A 20,244-nucleotide genomic window follows, 5' to 3' on the forward strand; every position below is an offset into this window, starting at 1 on the left:
CCAGAAGAAAAAAACAGTAAAACAGGGAACTGGTCCGAACTGTTTTTTCCTTCAGGAATTCTCTTATAGAGAAAGTGAATCTGCTTCCATCACCTTTCGTTCAGGCAGTGCATTCCAAATTACAATTGCTGCACAAAAAAAAACTATTCAGACATCCTTGGTTCTTTTATCAAATCTTAAATCTACTCCTTTGCAAGTAAAGTTTCTCCTCATTCACTATCGAAACCCATCATAATTTTGAACATTTCTATTAAATCATATCTTATTTGAAATTTGGTCCCTCTGATAATGCTTCCCTCAGTTCTACACTGTGATTGAGACATTGGATTGGTACTTGAATGCTGAGACGAGAATGTAATTACCACCACTTGAGTCACAACTTTAAAGATTTAGCACAACTTCTTTGTTGTTGTACTCCAATATTTTTACCTACTTTCTCTTGTGGCACTTCAGGTAACTGTGCAAAAGAGTTTGTTTCATCCACCATTTTGTTCAACTCGGGAACTATTTTCTTCAGCTTGGCAGCCATTTTGTTCACGTGTACATGATGCTTGCATCAAGCTTTCTTATTTAAGCATGCAATCTCAGTTAGTGACACACTCAGGAAACCATGGCAACAAAAATTACATGTATTTGAAGCTGAGCAAAATCTGAAGGGAGTTGAGATATTAAGTGATTTACGTGTTTAATTGGTAATAGTACAGACCGGTCGCAGCTCTGGTCTGTCTGATAGGGTCATAGGTTCCTGGTCCTGGGGTTTTCTGTTAATACATAAAGAATAGATTAACCACTGATAGATTAAATATTTTCTGCACCATCATTTCATAATGTATTTGAAAAAAAAGCCCTTAATACAGATCTAATCCTTAAATGTTGCTCGTCAAATTTTTACCCCCCTCCTCTCCGAAAGGCTAATGGTATGATTTTATGGGTAGTGAAAGTCCTCTAGTACTACTTAAAAGTAGATGTTGGGCAGTTAAATCAATCATGAAAATATCACAGCCGAGCCTTATTCTTTGCTCATCTAATCATTACATTGCACCTTCCAACAAAGATCAGTGGCTGCTGATCCATGCCGTAGCAGAACTCTTAGATGATATTCCTCTCCTTATCATAGGGCCACTGATGGCAACTGAGAGAACAAATTAATGAGCTTCTGCTGTACAGGGCTTAGGGGCTCATCGTATATTGGACCAAATTCATTCTGTCATAGTTCATGTAACAGGGCAAAGTATTTATCCGTGAAAGAAGCCAACAGTTTATGAGGCAGAGGAGTTGAGCCAAATCTTACAGTCTCCAGAGTGTCAGAGACTGGATGTACCAGTGTCAAGAGCCTGTTGAAATTCTACATGGGGATTTCCCAGAATTGCGATGAGCAATTTTCCTGTTCCCTGGGATCCTTCACAAGTGTCGGAGTGCAATCTTCCGGCCACGCTGTGCCGGGAAAGCAGCTCGGGCAGCGCATCGTTGCTGGTGAAAGCAGGGAGATTCAACGCAATCTCGTGAGATGTTACAAGGTGAATCTCGCCCACAATGGGCGGAATCAGATTTTGGCAAATCTGCATATTAGAGCGAGGCAGTAAGTTTCACACTATTGTATAGATTCCCAAGATATCTGAGACTTTGGGATTCAATCGCTCCACCCAGGGGACTTCGGGCGAGCGCCATTTGGTACTGGTCCCCACAAGTGGGGACCAGATAGAACATAGAACATAGAATAGAACATAGAACATTACAGCGCAGTACGGGCCCTTTGGCCCACGATGTTGCGCCGACCTGTGAAACCATCTGAAGCCTATCTGACCTACACTATTCCATTTTCATCCATATGTCTATCCAGTGACCACTTAAATGCCCTAAAAGTTGGCGAGTCTACTACTGTTGCAGGCAGGGCGTTCCACACCCCTACTACTCTCTGAGTAAAGAAACTGCCTCTGAAATCTGTCCTATATCTACCACCCCTCAATTTAAAGCTATGTCCCCTCGTGTTGGTCATCACCATCCGAGGAAAGAGACTCCCATTGTCCACCCTATCTAACCCTCTGACTATCTTATATGTCTCTATTAAGTCACCTCTCAGCCTTCTCCTCTCTAATGAAAACAACCTCAAGTCCCTGAGCCTTTCCTCGTAAGACCTTCCCTCCATACCAGGCAACATCCTAGTAAATCTCCTCTTAACCCTTTCCAAAGCTTCCACATCCTTCCTATAATGTGGTGACCAGAACTGCACGCAGTACTCCAGGAGCGGCCGCACCAGAGTTATGTACAGCTGCAGCATGACCTTGTGGCTCCGAAACTTAATCCCCCTACTGATAAAGGCTAGCACACCATATGCCTTCTTAACAGCCCTATTGACCTGGGTGGCAACTTTCAGGGATTTATGTACCTGGATGCCGAGATCTCTCTGTTCATCTACACTACCAAGAATCTTGCCATTAGCCCAGTACTCTGCATTCCTGTTACTCCTTCCAAAGTGAACCACCTCACACTTTTCCGCATTAAACTCCATCTGCCACCTCTCAGCCCAGCTCTGCAGCTTATCTATGTCCCTCTGTATCCTATAACATCCTTCAGCACTATCCACAACTCCACCGACCTTCGTGTCATCTGCAAATTTACTAACCCATCCTTCTACTCCCTCTTCCAGGTCATTTATAAAAATGACAAACAGCAGTTTGCCCCAAAACAGATCTTTGCGGTACACCACTAGTAACTGAACTCCAGGATGAACATTTGCCATCAACCACCACCCTCTGTCTTCTTTCAGCTAGCCAATTACTGATCCAAACCGCTAAATCACCTTCAATCCCATACTTCCTTATTTTCTGCAATAGCCTACCGTGGGGAACCTTATCAAACGCCTTACTGAAATCCATATACACCACATCAACCGCTTTACCCTCATCCACCAGTTTGGTCACCTTCTAAAAAAACTCAATAGGGTTTGTGAGGCATGACCTACCCTTCACAAAACCGTGATGACTATCGCTAATCAACTTGTTCTTTTCAAGATGATTATAAACCCTATCTCTTATAACCTTTTCCAACATTTTACCCACAACCGAAGTAAGGCTCACAGGTCTATAATTACCAGGGTTGTCTCTACTCCCCTTCTTGAACAAGGGGACAACATTTGCTATCCTCCAGTTTTCTGGCACTATTCCTGTCAACAAAGACGACATAAAGATCAAGGACAAAGGCTCTGCAATCTCCTCCCTGGCTTCCCAGAGAATCTTAGGATAAATCCCATCTGGCCCAGGGGACTTATCTATTTTTACATTTTCCAAAATTGCTAACACCTCCTCCTTGTGAACCTCAATTCCATCCAGCCTGGTCGACTGAACCTGAGTATTCTCCTCGACAACATTGTCTTTCTCCAGTGTAAACATTGACGAAAAATATCCATTTAACGCTTCCCCTATCTCCTCTGATTCCACACACAACTTTCCACTACTATCCTTGATTGGCCATAATCTTACTCTAGTCATTCTTTTGTTCCTGATATACCTATAGAAAGCCTTAGGGTTTTCCTTGATCCGATCCGCCAACGACTTTTCGTGTCCTCTCCTCGCTCTTCTTAACTCTCCCTTTAGGTCCTTCCTGGCTAACTTGTAACTCTCAAGTGCCCTAACTGAGCCTTCATGTCTCATCCTAACATAAGCCTTCTTCTTCCTCTTGACAAGTGCTTCAACTTCCTTAGTAAACCACGGTTCCCTTGCTCGACAACTTCCTCCCTGCCTGACAGGTACATACTTATCAAGGACACGCAGTAGCTGTTCCTTGAAAAAGCTCCACATTTCGATTGTACCCATCCCCTGCAGTTTCCTTCCCCATCCTATACATCCTAAATCTTGCCGAATAGCATCATAATTGCCTTTCCCCAGCTATAATTCTTGCCTTACGGTATATACCTATCCCTGCCCATTGCTAAAGATGGGAAGGCTCTCATGAGGGTCTCCTTTGGACAGGGTGGTGCCCTGGCACTGCTGGTGCCACTTGAGCACCGTGTCAGTGCCAGTCTGGCACCCTGTCAGTGTCACCTAGGTGTCAGCCTGGCTCTGCCCAGGTGGCACTGCCAGCTTGCAGGGCAGTGCCAGGTTGGCACTGTCATGGTCCTAAGCTGACATTTTTTGAGCACGTGGAAACTGGCTGGGATTGCCCAGCCTGAGTGCGGGGAGGGGGGCCAGGGGACCCTCCCATGTTGCGTTCGGGCTGGGGGAGGTTGGGGGTTCTTTTGTGGGCCTCGGAGATCGGGATGCCATTTAAAAATTGTGTTCCGATCTCTTGAGTTCCAGCGAGCGGAGCTACCCGTTGTACAAAATGGGGCTATGTGTGGCCTTGGTCGCACCTTCCCCATTAAGACCCCTTACACAAAACAAGTCGCTTTGAATAGTCATGTGTTCTCAGCACTGCAAGTGCCAGGAAACACACGGCTAAACGTGCTACTCGGGAACTTTGCTCCCTTTTGGGAAAATCGTGCCCACCGACTCTGAACTAGAGTCGAAGACTTTGGAAAGCACCGACTTACTTACTTGGGTAGTTACCCAGGAAATGTTAGACAGAATAAAACATAATCTAATACCTGGGTAAGCCCACAGCTGATCCCTCCATCATCCTCCCTGACCCCATCTGCATCCCATTTCTCCTATCTCGCCGGCCACCTGACATACTCCTGACCTGACTATCTTCCCCTCTTGACCAGACTCAACTACCCCCCTGATCTTATGGGACTATCCCGTCGACTCTACTACCCTGCCGAACACCTGACTAATTCCCAACCTGACCCGGCTAACCTCCCTGACCCAGCCAACTACCTCCACGATCAATCTACCAACTTACATACCTCATCCACCTACCCCTACCCACCTACCCACCTCACATTTTTACCTATCTACCTACCACCTCCCACACTTACCTACTTATCCACTCACCATCTACCGCCTACCCATTTACCCACTCACCACCTATCAATTTATCCAGTATCCACTTACCAACCCATCCACATACCCATCTACCCACACCCACTTACCCACCTCACCTACGTCTTGAACCTTATCCACCTACTCATTAACCCACTTACTCAGCCATTCATTCACCCACATATTTACTAACATTCAGCCTGACCTTTAAACTTCCCATACGGCTGACAGTGCTGTACAAAATGGGGTGTGTCCTGATTCCCTCCTGATGCTACTCACTTCAACAAAATTCCCTGATAGACGCTGAACTGTGCATTTCTCTGAAAGCTGGGCTTGGAAAAACCTGGAAGAAATGTGCAGCAGCGTCGAGTTGGGGGAATTCTCGAGTGGGGCAGCAATCCGAGTATCATTGTCGCTGCTCAGGAGACCCCGGCCATTGTCTGATCACAATGAGCAAGCAAATCAAACTTTTATTGCAGGTTAAGTCAGATCAGACACATGTATGGCACCAGAGAGTCAACCGGACATGTGGGTCAAGCCTCAGAAATCTGTAAAAATGATCCAGACAGGCAGCAGCTGAGCACTTCTCAAATGTTTGGATGTCTTATCATTGATGAGCCCTCAGACGGTGAAAAGCACCAGGTGGTACAGTAGGTAAGAACACTGGCCATTTAGCCCTGGGAACATGATCAGACAGAATGAAAATCTCCTTCTCTATTGACTGAAAGGGTTCTATATATGATGTGGGTGAGAACCTGAGTTCAGTTCCCATTCAGAGAGATGGACCATGCTCTAACCCATCTCTAACCTATGCCCCACCCTATGTGGGAGTGGCCAATACAGACTGGTGACCTAAATGAGAAAGTGTTCATTTTCCTATCAATAATGCTTCCTTCAAAGGGCCCAAAATTCACTGAAAATTTGGGAATAGTATGAGTGCTCAGATACCTGACTCAGATTGGAACTATTTAGAAGGTTAGTCTTCAGTTAAACACCTTTGATGATGAAACTCTGCTTTAGAACCATACAAAGATTTCATTTACATTCGGACCACAGTATTTCTTTAATACTCTAAAATGGGCAATGATGAATGATTTTGCTACTTCCAATTAAGGAATTTCCCTCATCACCCAGGGCTTTAATAATTGACAGCACAAAGCTATTAATTTTGTCAACCGTTGGATGAATAGCTTGGTTAATTCACATACTGTTTGAGACCTAACAACAGTAAATGATTGCTGCAAACCAGCACACTCTATGCAGGAAATGTTAGTTTCGGACTGTATTTTCAGCTGTCAGCGTTGGAGTAGGGGCGGCATGGTAGCACAGTGGTTAGCACTGTTGCTTCATAGCACCAGGGTCCCAGGTTTGATTCCCGGTTTGGGTCACTGTCTGTGCGGAGTCTGCACGTTCTCCCCGTATCTGCGTGGGTTTCCTCCGGGTGCTCCAGTTTCCATCCACAAGTCTCGAAAGACATACTTGTTACGTGAATTGGACATTCTGAATTCTCCCTCAGTGTAGCCGAACAGATGCTGGAGTGTGGCGACTAGGGGATTTTCAGAGTAGCTGAATTCCCCGCCCCCCCCCTCCGGTCTGGAAGTAGTGAGAGCGAGTGTGAAGTCAAGTCTTACCCCTCTCCAGTTGAACTCGTCTCTCAGACGGCATCTTGGAACTCTGTAGTTTGCACGAGGCAGTTTCAAATTGACACTTTGCCATCCAATGGCGAGGTTTTTGTAGAGTTCCATTATTCGAGGAGTTTAATCTGAAGACTCACTTGTTATGTATTGTTCACCACCAATGATAATGTCAATACAATTGGAGGCGATATCTTAAAATATCAGCAGCCTTAAGAAAGTCTGTACAAATTTTGACAAAGTAGCGCATTAAGTGGCTACATCCCTTTGGCTGTTCCTACCAGCCCTTGAAAAATTGCTAACACGTCATTTCCAAACCGTTAGCCAGCACCCAGTTCCTCAGGTGAACACTTAACTAGAGCTGACCATGAAATATAATTTCAGCTCAGTCCAGTGCCTGGGCAAGCATTTGTTGCTCCATTATAGCTCTTCCCTTCCCTTCATATTGCGAAATTTGTGAATGCATCATTGCTCTTGGGATTACACATTGGATGGTATTTTATCATAATCTGTCAGAGTGTCAAGCTCTGACTGAAAACCGGCATCTATCTCTCCGGATGCACAGCCTGGTTTTTAGACCAGGTTTTCTGGCACTTAAAGCAAAAGAAATCTGGGGACGTGGCATATGCCACCACTCCAGCGGGGCGTGGCCTGATGGGTGCCATCTTTAAAGGGCGCCCCGATCTATGCTAAAAATAAACTTCAACCACCCTCCCATGGGCTTGAGGATCTCCCCACATGCAGGGCGCAGGGCTCACTCATGGAGGTGTTGGGGCTCTCTTTCCCCCTCCTCCCCATATAACCACGCAAGTATTGGGGGCTCTCTCCCCCACCCCACCCCACAACCAAACAACTATCAGGGGCTGTCTTCCCTTAACCCTCCGCAGCTGTCTCGTGGGGACTCTCCACCCCCTCACAGATGTCGCCCCCAAGCCCCTCACAGGCATTGGCCCTCCCCCCCAACTACACCCAAGGGTAAACTTCCCTCCCCCACTGGGACTTCCCAGAGGTTGGCACTGCCAGGTTGGCATCACTAGGTTAGTCGGGCCAAGGGACAGTGCACTGCATACCCCTCTCCGCCCGCCCGGGGCTAAACATAGCTTGCGCCCTGGCAGGATCCCCTTGACTGAATCCCATTCTTAGAAAGCTGTTGTGAACCTCCCCAATGTGAGGTATGAACATTCAGTGAGGGGGATAATGTGGCAGGGAAGCCCGTCAATAATATTTAAATGTCGTAAAATGAATTTAAATGAGGTACCTGCTCATTGTATTATTGGAGCGGAGGAGGGAAATTTGGGAAATCGCCGACAAGAATCCCTGGCTGGATTCTCCACCAACTGATGCTCCGTGTTGCCAGCAGCCCGCGGGTTTCCTGACGGCGTGTGGCTGCCCCACAGTACCACAATGGGAAACCCCATTGGCCAGCTGGTTTAATGGAGTATCCTGCCAGCGGGGTGAGACAGAAATGTGGCCTGGCGGGACGGAGAATGCAGCTCCCCTTTCATGACTCACTGGATTTCACATCCACATCGCCATTTACACTTTTGGCAGACACTGGCTCGTAGTTCGGCCTATTGAAAAATGACATACCCTTTGGGCAAGCATCATGCTCCAAAAAGCTTACCGCTTCTGAAGTTGTGTTGGTGAATTAGTGCTCACCTTTTCAAATGTCTAAAAAGAACAATATTTTATTTATACAAGTGCTGGGCCTTCTAACTCTTCATACTCACATTGGGATGAGTTAAGAACCGAGGCACTTTTGACTGGAAGGAGGATGTCATCATCTGCGACAAGGTTTCATGCTTCACATTGTATTGCCCCGGTGCTGGTCCTTCTTTCTGTGGGAGTAAAGAAAACTCAGGAGCTATACCAGCCAAATCATCAACAAATACTTACAAAATAAATATATTCTCTTCATGTCTCATGAAGATGTTGATCCCTGCTGGGATATAGTCCCACGGTTGCGAATCCGTGTCACACATTGTCACACTGGAGTGACCATTCTTCTATGCGCCTAGAATGCCAATTATTGGCAGCCTGTGCCCACTGCTATATTAACCAGGTACTCAAGCTACCACGTTACCAGCGGAACTTAACACAGCAGTGAGTACAATTGGCTCCAGAAATCCAAAAATTAGATTGGTGGTAGCACATTCATGGATACATTCAAACTATGTGAGGAGTGGACATGGAGAAAATGTTTCCACTAGTAAGAGAGACTAGAACCCGAGGGCACAGCCTCAGACTGAAGGGACGATCCTTTAAAACTGAGGTGAGCAGGAATTCTTCAGCCAGGCAGTGATGAATCATTGCCGCAGAAGGCTGTGGAGGCCAAGTCACTGTGTGTCTTTAAGACAGAGATAGATACGTTATTGAATGATAAGGGGGTCAGGCATTATGGGCAGAAGACAGGAGAATGTGGATAAGAAACATGTCAGCCATGATTGAATGGCAGAGCAGACTTAATGGGCCATATGGCCTAAATCCTATGGTCTTATGATCAGATAGAGGAAAATAATCACCCATTGTTAATTATCCTGTTTTGTTCACAGAAGCCTTTATTTTATGCTTAGAATTATATATCTAAAAGAGTGAGCTCAAGAAACACGAAGAACCAGTATATAAACAAGAAAACAGAAATTCAGACTGATCAAGATTTCATTGAGAGAAGATGCATTGAAGTGTCAATATTTAGTCAATATACTTGCACATCTCCAGACTCCGACACTTGATAAATAACCATTATATGCATAAAGATACAGCAAACCTGTTTTCAAAATTTTGGGCAGGACGTTCCAGTCCCGCCATCAGTTCTCCAAATTTTCCTGTCCTGCCTGCGGAAAATACGGACCTTTCTTTTGAAATGTAAATTTTGGCCAATCTACAAAGCCGCCTGGTGATGCCTTTTTGTTGGCAGCTTTTTTGTCAGTGGTGTTTTGCTATTGCCTTCCACTCTCAGGAATAGAGGAAGGAGGCAAGTCCCAATTCGATTTCAGCTGGAATTGGAATTGAACCCCTACCGTTAATACCATGTGCTAACCTACTAGCCAACTGTTACTCTCCCAATCAGAAATCCAAAATTAATGTGAGAGACTGAACATATACACACGTGTCATTAAAGGCAGTTAAGTAGGGCAGCACAGTGGCACAGTGGTTAGCACTGCTGCCTCACGGTGCCAAGGTCTCAGGTTCGATCCCGGCTCTGGGTCACTATCCATGTGGAGTTTGCACATTCCCCCCCATGTTTGCATAGGTTTCCCCCCCATGTTTGCATAGGTTTCACCCCCACAATCTAAAGATGTGCAGGGTAGGTAGATTGGCCATGCTAAATTGACCCTTAGTTGGAAAAAAATAATTTGGCACTCAAAATTTATTTTTTCAAAAGACAGTTAAGTGCTTTCTGCAGAGAAAAAGAGGACGTAATAACACAACTAGCTTTGATGTGATCTAAGAGCTGTCAATCACCGCGAGCTGTTTATAAACATTGCGGTTAGTTTCACAGCTAAATACTTGAAATGTACTCAAGCATGAAGGGAGATGAATTGAAAATCGAAACAGCTGGGTGTGGTGTGTGGAAGCTGTCAATCACAGCTTAGTAAAATCAATTTCACATGGATATAAATGAAAAGCTTTCAGAATAAAGATCTGAGAGGGTTTAAACCAAGCTGACGTGATTTTCTCTTTCTCGGAATCTACAGGTGCTGCTTTCTGTGTCTGAGCCAGCAGGTGAATTGTTCATGTGAGTTTTAAAGCAGTGATTTTTTTTATCATTGCCTATGTCTGGACTGCTGTCTAGCTTCCAGGCAGGAGTCTTTCTTATGCGGTCTCCCAAGCAGGGGAGGTAACCAGGAGGTCTCTAGTGGTGCCTCTGCAATTGGGGGGTCTCTGATGGGAGTCCCTAGTATTTGTGGGTCTCTGGTAGCGGGGCGGTGGGAGGATCTGGTGGGGGTGGGTTGGGTAGGATTTGCATTGTAGGGGGAGGGTGGCCCTCCGAGGGTCTTTGGGCAAACTCCCTTAAAAGAGTTACCCCATTGGCCCATCGCGAGATCCACCGCGTCAGGTCTACGCTGGTAAATACCTGCACCAATTCTCGTCCACATGAATCCCGGCCCGGAGAAGTGGAGGTTCACAAAGGCTTGTAGAATATGTGCCCTGCTTGTTAATAGGAGGCAAATTGATCAAATTGAACCATTTGCTTCCTCCAGCTGACGATGGGCGTGAACCTCAATGCCACCGCCAGTGAGAGACCCAGAGCATTGGGCGCCAATCCCGTTTTTTGCCCAATGCTGTTTTGTCCGCCACATCGGGAACTCTGCTATCGGTGGTGGGTGGCAGAGACCCCGCCTGGTTTTTCCTCATGTTGCCATCGCTAGTTTTGCCAATTAACTTAAAGCTGTGCCGTCTTGTTCTCAACCCTTTCACCAATGGGAGCAGTTTGTCCCTATCTACTCTGTTCAGATCCGTCATGATTTTTAGTACCTCTAGCAAATTTCCGTTCAACCTTCCCTTCTCAAGGAAAACAGTCCCAACCCTCTCCAATTTAGCTACGTAACTGAAGTTGCTCATCCCTGAGACCAATCTTTTCTGCACACTCTCTAACTCACATCTTTTCTAAAGTATGGTGCCCAGAACTGGATGCAATCCTTTAGTTGAGGCCAAACCAGTGCTCTACACAAGTTTAATGTACATTGCAGAGCAAGGTTAGACATCGCCCCTTCCTCCCCCACTGTCCTGGACAATACATTACCTTAACCAACATCATTTTCTCATTATCACATTGTTGTTTGTGGGAGCTTGGAAATTGGCTGGTTGGTTACTACACAACATTGATGGGATTTATGTCGCAACGTCTCACGAGATTGCTTTTTGGGAGCAACGTGGTCGATCGATCAGGCCCATTGTCTCTCTCTCTCTAATGGAGAAAGGTGTCCATGGAACTTGGTGGACAATGGCTAATTCTCTATTGAGTTCATTTTGCAGTGTATACATTTTCTCCTTACTTTTCATCCAGAAATAACATGTATATCCACCTCCACCCCCCCCCCCCCCCCCCCCCCCCCCCCCCCCCCCCCCCAATCCCAACCGATTTTCATCTGTATTTGAGAAGTATTGAAAAGTTGCTTGCTTTTTTTTAAATAAGGGGTGAGATTCAATGAACAAAAGTTAAAGTCCACTTTTGGGCACATGTGGTGGAGCGTCGCCGAGATTCACCCCCTTATTCACCAGCCAGATCTTTGGGCCCCGGGAGTTTCTCCCCGCCGAGACCACACTTTAGTTGACCAGCTCTCCAGCAGGACTGGCCCCTTGCAAATCGGGGCGTATTTTGAACAGCAGCTCTGATCTCTATAGACTCCCCCTTTCAGGCCCTTGCCAACTTTATTGACCACCCCTTCAACCCCCAAACTTCTCTGGACCCCTGGACACCTCCCTTAACCTCCCACTCCGATTGGATAGGCCCTCGCAGGCCATAACCCTGGCAGTGCAAACCTGGCACCCAGGCACTCTGGCAATTCAAGCCTGGCACCTTGGCAGTACCCCTGGACACCCTGACAGTGCTAGGGTGGTACTGTCAGGACGTCCAGGTGGCATTGTCAGGATGCCAGGCTGGCAATGCCAAGGTGCCCAGGTACCAGTGTGAGTGCTAGGGTACCACCCGTGCCCTGTCTCTGACCACCCGGGGTCTCTAATGGCCTGCGAAAACCCCCCCCCCCCACCCCGCCCCGAGATGCTGTCACGCCTGGTCCACGTTTGTGGAAACCAGTGCTAAACGGCTACCAGTTGAGATCTTACAGGCGTGGCTGTTGACTCCCGGGCGCCGGGTGCATATGGTGGTCCGGTATTTAAATGAGCCTAATGGCGAGGGTATGACCCAGATCGCGCTGGATGGAGCGAGTCGGGTGACCCGTGATTTGCCCAGCGCAGATCCCGATTTGCGGCTCTCGCGCAATCCAACCGCTGCGCCTGGATCTGCGCCATGCGCAGCGCAGTTGCCGAATCGCACCCAAGACTTAAAATGAAGAACTTGAGTCCTAGAACAGTCACCGTTTTGTGACTGAACTAATTCCCAAGGACGTTTAGTTCTTGTCTAGCTACACCGCAAATCAATGGATAATTCATCTGCTTAAGTGCCAGGAGTAAATTTCCTTGAAGGAATATTGCTGAAAAATTAACACATCCGCTCCTGTAATTACTCCTGCAGGATGTCTGCCATCCAGATATGTCACGCTCTTCTGTCTTGAACATCCACTGTAGCCCATCTGAAACAGTCCATCATCCAACTACCCTTACACCGAGGCTGACCCCTCTTTCTGCTGTCCTCCACTTTGCCCTCCAGCAGAGATCTCTGTCGCTTTTCTGCTCTGATTAAATAGCTGGAATACTAACATTTTCTTTTCTGAATGCCACTTTTGAAGAGTTATTTTTGTTCTTGCAATTTCATCTACCTCTTCATTGATCTTATGGCATGTACATGGAATTTTAAGCAGTGTCCATTTTTCATAGGCCTCCACAACCCTATTTATTGTCCAGGTTTCTGACGCAGAAAGGAAAATAGATAGAATGTTTGTTTTCCATGGTACAAGCTTGAGTTTTCTTGTTGTTAACACGTCCTTCTTCTTCTCAAAATTATCTCTCTCCTTAGTTTCAGAATCACAGCTACCGTCATCTGATATTATTTGTCCTAAATAAACAAACTTATCTATTTTTCTTAGCCAATGAAAACCATTCATCGTGTTTATCACCAAAAGCGAATGAATATGTTTCTGAAACCATCCACTTCAATCTTCACTCTTGTTCTTTCTAAGGTTTTCCATCTGATGACCATTATTTTTGTCTTTTTGGTGTTCATACTCAATCGTATTGTAAATTTATAGATTTTACTTGATCTATGATATTTTGTAGGAGCTCTATGGAACCTGTAAGTAGCACTGTGTTGTCAGCATTCTGCAAGCTTGTTATTTTCTTACCTCTCATTTTTAGCCCGAGAAATACATCTAATTCTCTAAACATTTGTTCTGTGTAGAGATTGAATAATTTTGGCCACGGTACACAGTGTTGCCTTTTTTTGCTTGCTATAAATATGGCCGTCAATGAGGTTGCCCTTCTTTTATCTAGATAGTGATATGATATGCTCTTAGAGTCGCCAGGTATCAAATGATATCTCCACAAGGTTCAACTGGGCATCGATCAAAGAACCAAACAACCAGTTAGTGAGTTCAAGATCAATGGTACTTTATTTACACACAAGATTAACTTACACATGCAACATAAACACTACTAGTTAAACTACACCTAACAACTATGACAAACTGTACTTAACTTCAGGCACCGGTCTTAGGTCAGAGGAACAGTGGACTGTGTTCGAATCTGGATCTACTGGGTCTGGCGAAGTAACTACTGTTCAACTGGGCTTATCCGTCTGGTAGTGAGCGTTGAACTTGAACTTGCTTCTGGTCATGGTGCTGCGATTGGAGATGGACTTTCCGGAGCGCCAGGTCCAAAAGAGATCGAACACATTGCAGTGTCTCTCTTTTCATGCTCTTTTGGGCGGTCCTGAGGTTTGGACCCGATTGATTGGGCAGTTCTCGATCACAGTCTTCGCTCTGAGCCGATAAAGGGGCTGGTGCCTTGATGGATGGGCGTGTCCTAAGCGGTCATTGACCCTGTTGTTGATGCTTCCTGAGTACAGGGAGTGCTGCCAAAATGTCTGGACTTGTATCGGTTACCTGAGTATCAGTCCTTTGTCTTGCAGAGCTGGGCCATTAAATGCTAATCGGCTGGGGGTTTCGATACTGTCTGGATTTTCTGTTCACGAATATACATTCAGTCTCTGTGCCTGCCTGAATCTTACATTGTCCAGATTTCCCGTTAGGCTTTGCGAACATCCATGTTTCTTGTTGTAAGTGGCCATCCCAGATGGCTACAACAGCTTTGTTGTATTCCTCTTTTCACTTAAAACCTATCTGATTGTCCATCTTCTAGCCTGATGCTCATTATTAGGGCCCAATATAGGCTCTGGATAAATGTCACATCTTTACTGTCAATTTCACATTTCAAAAACACATTTATTCGATTTTGGTGATAAACACAATGAATGGCTTTTCATTGGCTAGGAAGCAGATGTGAATGTTCGTGTTTACTTATAGATTTTTTTTTAGGTTGTTCTTAGGTTAAATATTAACTCTCTTATTCATAGGGACAGCACGGTAGTGCAGTGGTTAGCGCTGCTTCCTCACGGCACCGAAAACCTGGGTTCGAACCCACCCCAAGTCACTGTGCATGTGGAGTTTGCACATTCTGCCCGTGTCTGTGTGGGCCTTACCCTCACAACCCAAAGATGTGCAGGTTAGGTGGATTGGCCAAGCTAAATTGCTCCTTAATTGGAAAAAAATAATTGGGTATTCTAAATCTATTTTTAAAATTCTCTGATTCGTATTCCAGAACTAAATCCAAACTTTATTCCACCAATTTCTGCTTCAAATGCATTATTATTTCTTTGTATTATGATTTTCAAGATCAATTTAATTAATTTAATTAAATGACTCATTAAGCTTATAGATCTAAATTGAATGCACTCCATCGCTTTAGGTTTCTTAGGTAACTTAACGAGTAACTAATGTCTCAAGTCACTTGGAATGTATCCTTTGCTACATATTTAATCACAACTGTCTGTAATCACTTCTAATTCAAGGGATTTTCGATTTTCTGTTGTTACTTTATCAATGCCTGGAGCTTTTCCTGTACTCATCAATTTCAAAGCATTCTTTACCTCTGATCTTAATTCATTTGCCTCTATATCTTGAGGACTCCCTTGATTAACACTTCAAACATTCATAGTTTAAATAATGCAGTAAAAGATTACAAGCCTTGAACTTCCACAGTCTGCATTTAGAATTGGAGGCAAACTGCTGGCAAAGACAGAAGAGGAATACTGGAACTCCACAATTACAATTCATCTATAGCTTCGCTGGAAGACCAACAGGAACCCAAGGTAAACCAAGCAATTAAGATTCTATGGATCTTTTGCTGAAATTGCTTCCAGCAACTGATGGGGAGGACCCCATCCCAATTGCACGTCGGAGGGTGCAGAGGAGATTTACACAGATATTTGCTAGGGCTGGAAAAATATACAGCTATGGGAAAAGATTGGTTTGGCTGGGGATAGTCTCCTTAGAACAGAGGAGGCTAACGGGAGATTGAATTGAGATGTACAACACTGTGAGGGATCTGGACAGAGTGGATGGGCAGGGCCTATTTACCTTAGGTCAGTGACTCTGGGGCATAGATTTGAAGTGATTAGTACAGGGGAGATGAGGGAAACATTTTCACTCAGAAGGCTGTGAGGGTCTGAAACTCACTATCTGAAAGGGTAGTGGAAGCAGTAACCCTCAACTCACATAAAAGATGCCTGGATAGGCACCTCAAGCACCGTAACCTGCAGGGCAATATCCAAAAGATGTAAAGTGGGATTAGGCTGGGTGGCTAAGTTTTGGGCCGGCACAGGCATGATGGGCCAAGTGACCTCTTTCTGTGCCGTAAACTTTCTCTGTGCTATGATTCTAACCCTCAGTGAAATTTTCAACATTTCAAAAACTTTGCTCTTGAGATTTGACAATACAAGCAGTATTTATTACCAATCCACAGTCACACTGAGAGCACCAAGGGTGAACCGCATAGGCTAGAAGTGGAACTACTGTAATGCACAATTTAATAGACACAGGCGTAAAGTTACCAGCCTCACCCATCGCGGGAACGGAGCATTTGACGTACCAACAAAAGGTCCATTGACTTCGGGTGGGAGTTTCTGGTCCCGCAGCGAGTTGGACTTGAAAAGCCCACCCACAGAATCATAATTTGAATAAATTATTCTGCATTTAAAATGCTCCTGATGTTCCTGCTTCTAACTTCCGAAATATTGCTCTTCCTCCCTGCCGTATTGGGTGCACAGCAGGCAGTTTCTGGCCACAATTTGTTCAGTATATTTACTGCCACACCCAAATCACTGTCATAGAACATAGAACATAGAACAGTACAGCACAGAACAGGCCCTTCGGCCCTCAATGTTGTGCCGAGCCATGATCACCCTACTCAAACCCACTTATCCACCCTATACCCGTAACCCAACAACCCCCCCTTAACCTTAAGATAACCCTGTCCTGAAGATAAAATGGTACAATTATCTCAGGGTGGAGATAGGTCGTAATTGTGTCCACTTTCTAACTGCTTCATCTACTAAAAAGCAATGGGACCATTGGGATGGAGTCATCTGCTGGAATTCAACTTGTTTCGTCACATGAGCTGCCGACAGACTGTCTGGTGGCACAATGCAGTTTTGTAGTATACTTGCATGGCTAAGGTGAGGCCCTCGAAATTGGCTTATTGGTCTGGAACAGGGCAAGAAAAAGGTTCTGGACGTTGTAAATCCATCTCTCTTACAAAGGGCGAATTTAATCTCTGTGGTTTTTTTTACTGGGAACCTGCAAGGTGTAGAAGCCCTGCATTTTTCTGCCCCCTCCCCTGAATGATTACTCAAACCTGTCAATATTAATGTGGTGGTCTGGGACTTCTATTGGAGTCAAACACTTAGGACACCAGTAGGTGTAACACATCTGGTCATAACCTCAGCATGACTGTGTTCTTCCAAGTCCAATAGAATTTAAACACCTTCTGCCTTTCGTAGAAACATACAAAATAAAAGCAGGAGGAAGCCATTCGGCCCTTCGAGCCTGCTCCGCCATTCATTATGATCACGGCTGATCATCAAGTTCAATACCCTGTTCCCGCCTTCCCCATCATATCCCTTCATCCCTTTAGCCCCAAGATCTATATCTAATTCCATTACATTTCCTTCATTCTCTTCTCTTTTCCATATTCTCTCAGCATTTTTGAAAGATTTTTAAAATCATTATCGCTACCTTATCAATCAATCTATTCCCACATTTCTGTAATCCTGGAAGTATCTTCAACAACTTTTATTTATCGTCTTCTCCTTCACCTCCTGGCTCAAGCCAACCATTTTGGTGGTGGAAGCTGCTTTCACCAATTGGATTTTTACTGGCTGAAGAATATCTTTGTTTAAGCCAACTGATAATAATAATCTTTATTAGTGTCACAAGTAGGCTTACATTAATAACGCTGTACTGAAATTACTGTGAAAATTCCCTACTTGGCACACTCCAGTGCCTGTTCGGTACACTGAGGGAGAATTCAGAATTCACCTAAAAAGCACGTCTTTTGGGACTTGTGGGAGGAAACCAGAGCACCCGGAGGAAACCAACGCAGATACGGGTGAGAACATGGAGACTCCGCATAGTCAGTGACTCAAGCCAGGAATCAAACCTGGGTCCCTGGCGCTATGAAGCTACCATACCGCCCTAAATCATGAGATTGATAGGTCATGGGACTGATTAGTTCACATCACAAAGACAGTGGGCGCGATTCTCCGGACTCACGACGGTTCGGAGAATAGCGGGCGTCGGAAATTTTTACGGCGACGCTGTTCCGACGCCCTCCCGCTATTCTCCGAACCCCGCAAATTGTCAGAGTCGCGTTTCCCGACAGACGCCTCCTTCCCGTCCCTGACACGACCAGAATCGCCACTGAGAGCCCCCCTGCTATTCACCGGCCCGGATGGGCCGAAGTCCCGACGTCATGGCGCCCTGTTTGGACGTCGTGAAACACACCTGCTTTTTAAATTCGTCAACCAGTCGGCCTGGCTGACGACTGCTTGGAGGAGGTCAGGGCACCACTCTGCGCACCGCTCAGCGCACCGTTCAGCGCACCGCTCGAGTCTGGCCACAACGGGGAAGGCATCCCTGGGAACGGGAGGGGGTCCGGAACGGGGGCAGTGGGGGGGAGACGGGGGGGGGCAGTGGGGGCGACGGGGGAGGCAGTGGGGGAGACGGAGGGGGCAGTGGGGGCGACAGGGGAGGCAGTGGGGGAGACGGAGGGGGCAGTGGGGGAGACGGAGGGGGCAGTGGGGGAGACGGAGGGGGCAGTGGGGGAGATGGAGGGGGCAGTGGGGGGGAGACGGGGGAGGCAGTGGGGGCAATGGGGGAGGCAGTGGGGGAGACGGAGGGGGCAGTGGGGGAGACGGAGGGGGCAGTGGGGGGAGACGGGGGAGGCAGTGGGGGAGACGGGGGAGGCAGTGGGGGGCGACGGAGGGGGGGGGGGTTAGGTAGAGAGTGAGCCGTCCAAGCCCGTAACAAAATGTCTGCCACCATGCCATGGTGTGCCGGTCACGAGGACACGGCCGCTGGTTGCCCTGTGGCTTATGGCCACAGGCCACTGACGCACCCGTGAGGAGGCCATAGTTTACTGGCCGTTGGATGCAGAAAGTGACCAGGGGTTAGGCTGACCGCGTGTCAGCAGCGCGACCAGGCCACCGGGACACACTGGTATCCCATGGCTGGCGGCTGCCGAGGTGTCGACTAACGCCCGTCTAACATGTCCCGTTTCTCTGCCTCCTACCACCCTTCTGTAGGTTAGCACGATGCATGGGAACAGAACGGCTATGTTCTGCGCAGTGGTTGGGGCCGCTCTCCTGGATTTGGAGATGCAGCAGCATCCACACCCACAACCCGCAGTGGCTGCAGGGCCAGCTGCAGCAGCAGAGGGAAGGGCCGAGGAGTTGCCAGTCGTCGAGCAGCATGGGGGGGAGGAGGAGGAGGGGGAGGAGGAGGAAGAGGAGAGAGTGAGGGTGCAGCCAAGGCGTCAGAGGCGACGACCAAAGCCGAGGGTGTACCGTGTCCGGGTCTCTTTCCTAACAATGCCGGACATCACCTGCAGGAGGAGACTCCGGCTGAGTAGGCAGACGGTGATACATATCTGCGAACTCCTGTCGCACCTCGCCCCACGTGGAACGGGGGGAGGACACGCGATCCCGGTAGCCATCAAGGTGACGGTCGCTCTGAACTTCTATGCGACCGGCTCCTTCCAGTCTCCGAGCGGGGACGTCTCTGGGATCTCCCAGTCATCGGTGCACAGGTGCATCCGGGATGTGACCGACGCCCTCTATGCCATCGCCGATCGCTACATCACCTTTCCCGAGGACCGAGCAAGTCAAGACTCACGAGCCCGTGGATTTGCCAGTGTGGCCGGGATACCGAGGGTTCAGGGGTCAATCGACTGTGTTCACGTCCCCATGCGGCCGCCTGCAGGGGACAGGGACGTGTTCACAAACAGGAGGGGGACATACTCCATTAATGTCCAGGTGGTATGCGACCCCCACATGAGGTTCATGAACGTCTGTGCAAGGTTCCCAGGGAGTGTGCATGACTCCTACATACTAGCGCAGTCGTTCATCCCTGCGATGTTTGAGGGACGTCCCCCCCGGCTGAGGGGCTGGTTGCTAGGTGACAGGGGTTATCCGCTGAGGTCTTGGCTGATGACGCCTATACGGAGGCCTCAGACCAATGTGGAAACACGATACAACGAGGCCCATGCAGCAACCAGGGGTGTGGTGGAGCGCTGCCTTGGCCTCCTGAAGATGAGATTCAGGTGCCTGGACCGCTCCGGAGGGGCCCTGCAGTACCAGGCCGACAGGGTCGCTCGCATTGTAGTGGTCTGCTGTGCGCTGCACAACATCGCGATGCAGAGGGGAGATGACCTGTTGCAGGAGGCGGAGGGAGAAGCTAGTGGCAGTGGTGCCAGCACAGAGGAGGAGGAGGAGGAGGAGGAGGAGGAGGAGGAGG

The 20,244-nt window shown here is 47.3% G+C and overlaps 1 protein-coding gene across 1 annotated transcript in view; it reads right to left on the minus strand.

The window, feature by feature from the left end:
- Positions 1-613: 613 nt before the first annotated feature.
- Positions 614-20,244, minus strand: part of stpg4 (sperm-tail PG-rich repeat containing 4) — a 111,403-nt gene continuing 91,772 nt past the window's right edge. The window contains exons 6-7 of the mRNA XM_038819472.1: positions 8,284-8,391; positions 614-761 (exon numbers count right to left, since the gene is read on the minus strand). Of these exons, the coding sequence (XP_038675400.1) occupies positions 678-761; positions 8,284-8,391 (192 nt within the window). The 3' untranslated portion in view covers positions 614-677. The remainder of the gene's footprint in view (positions 762-8,283; positions 8,392-20,244) is intronic.

The sequence above is a fragment of the Scyliorhinus canicula genome, chromosome 1, assembly GCF_902713615.1.
Source record: "Scyliorhinus canicula chromosome 1, sScyCan1.1, whole genome shotgun sequence".
Lineage (NCBI taxonomy): Eukaryota > Metazoa > Chordata > Chondrichthyes > Carcharhiniformes > Scyliorhinidae > Scyliorhinus > Scyliorhinus canicula.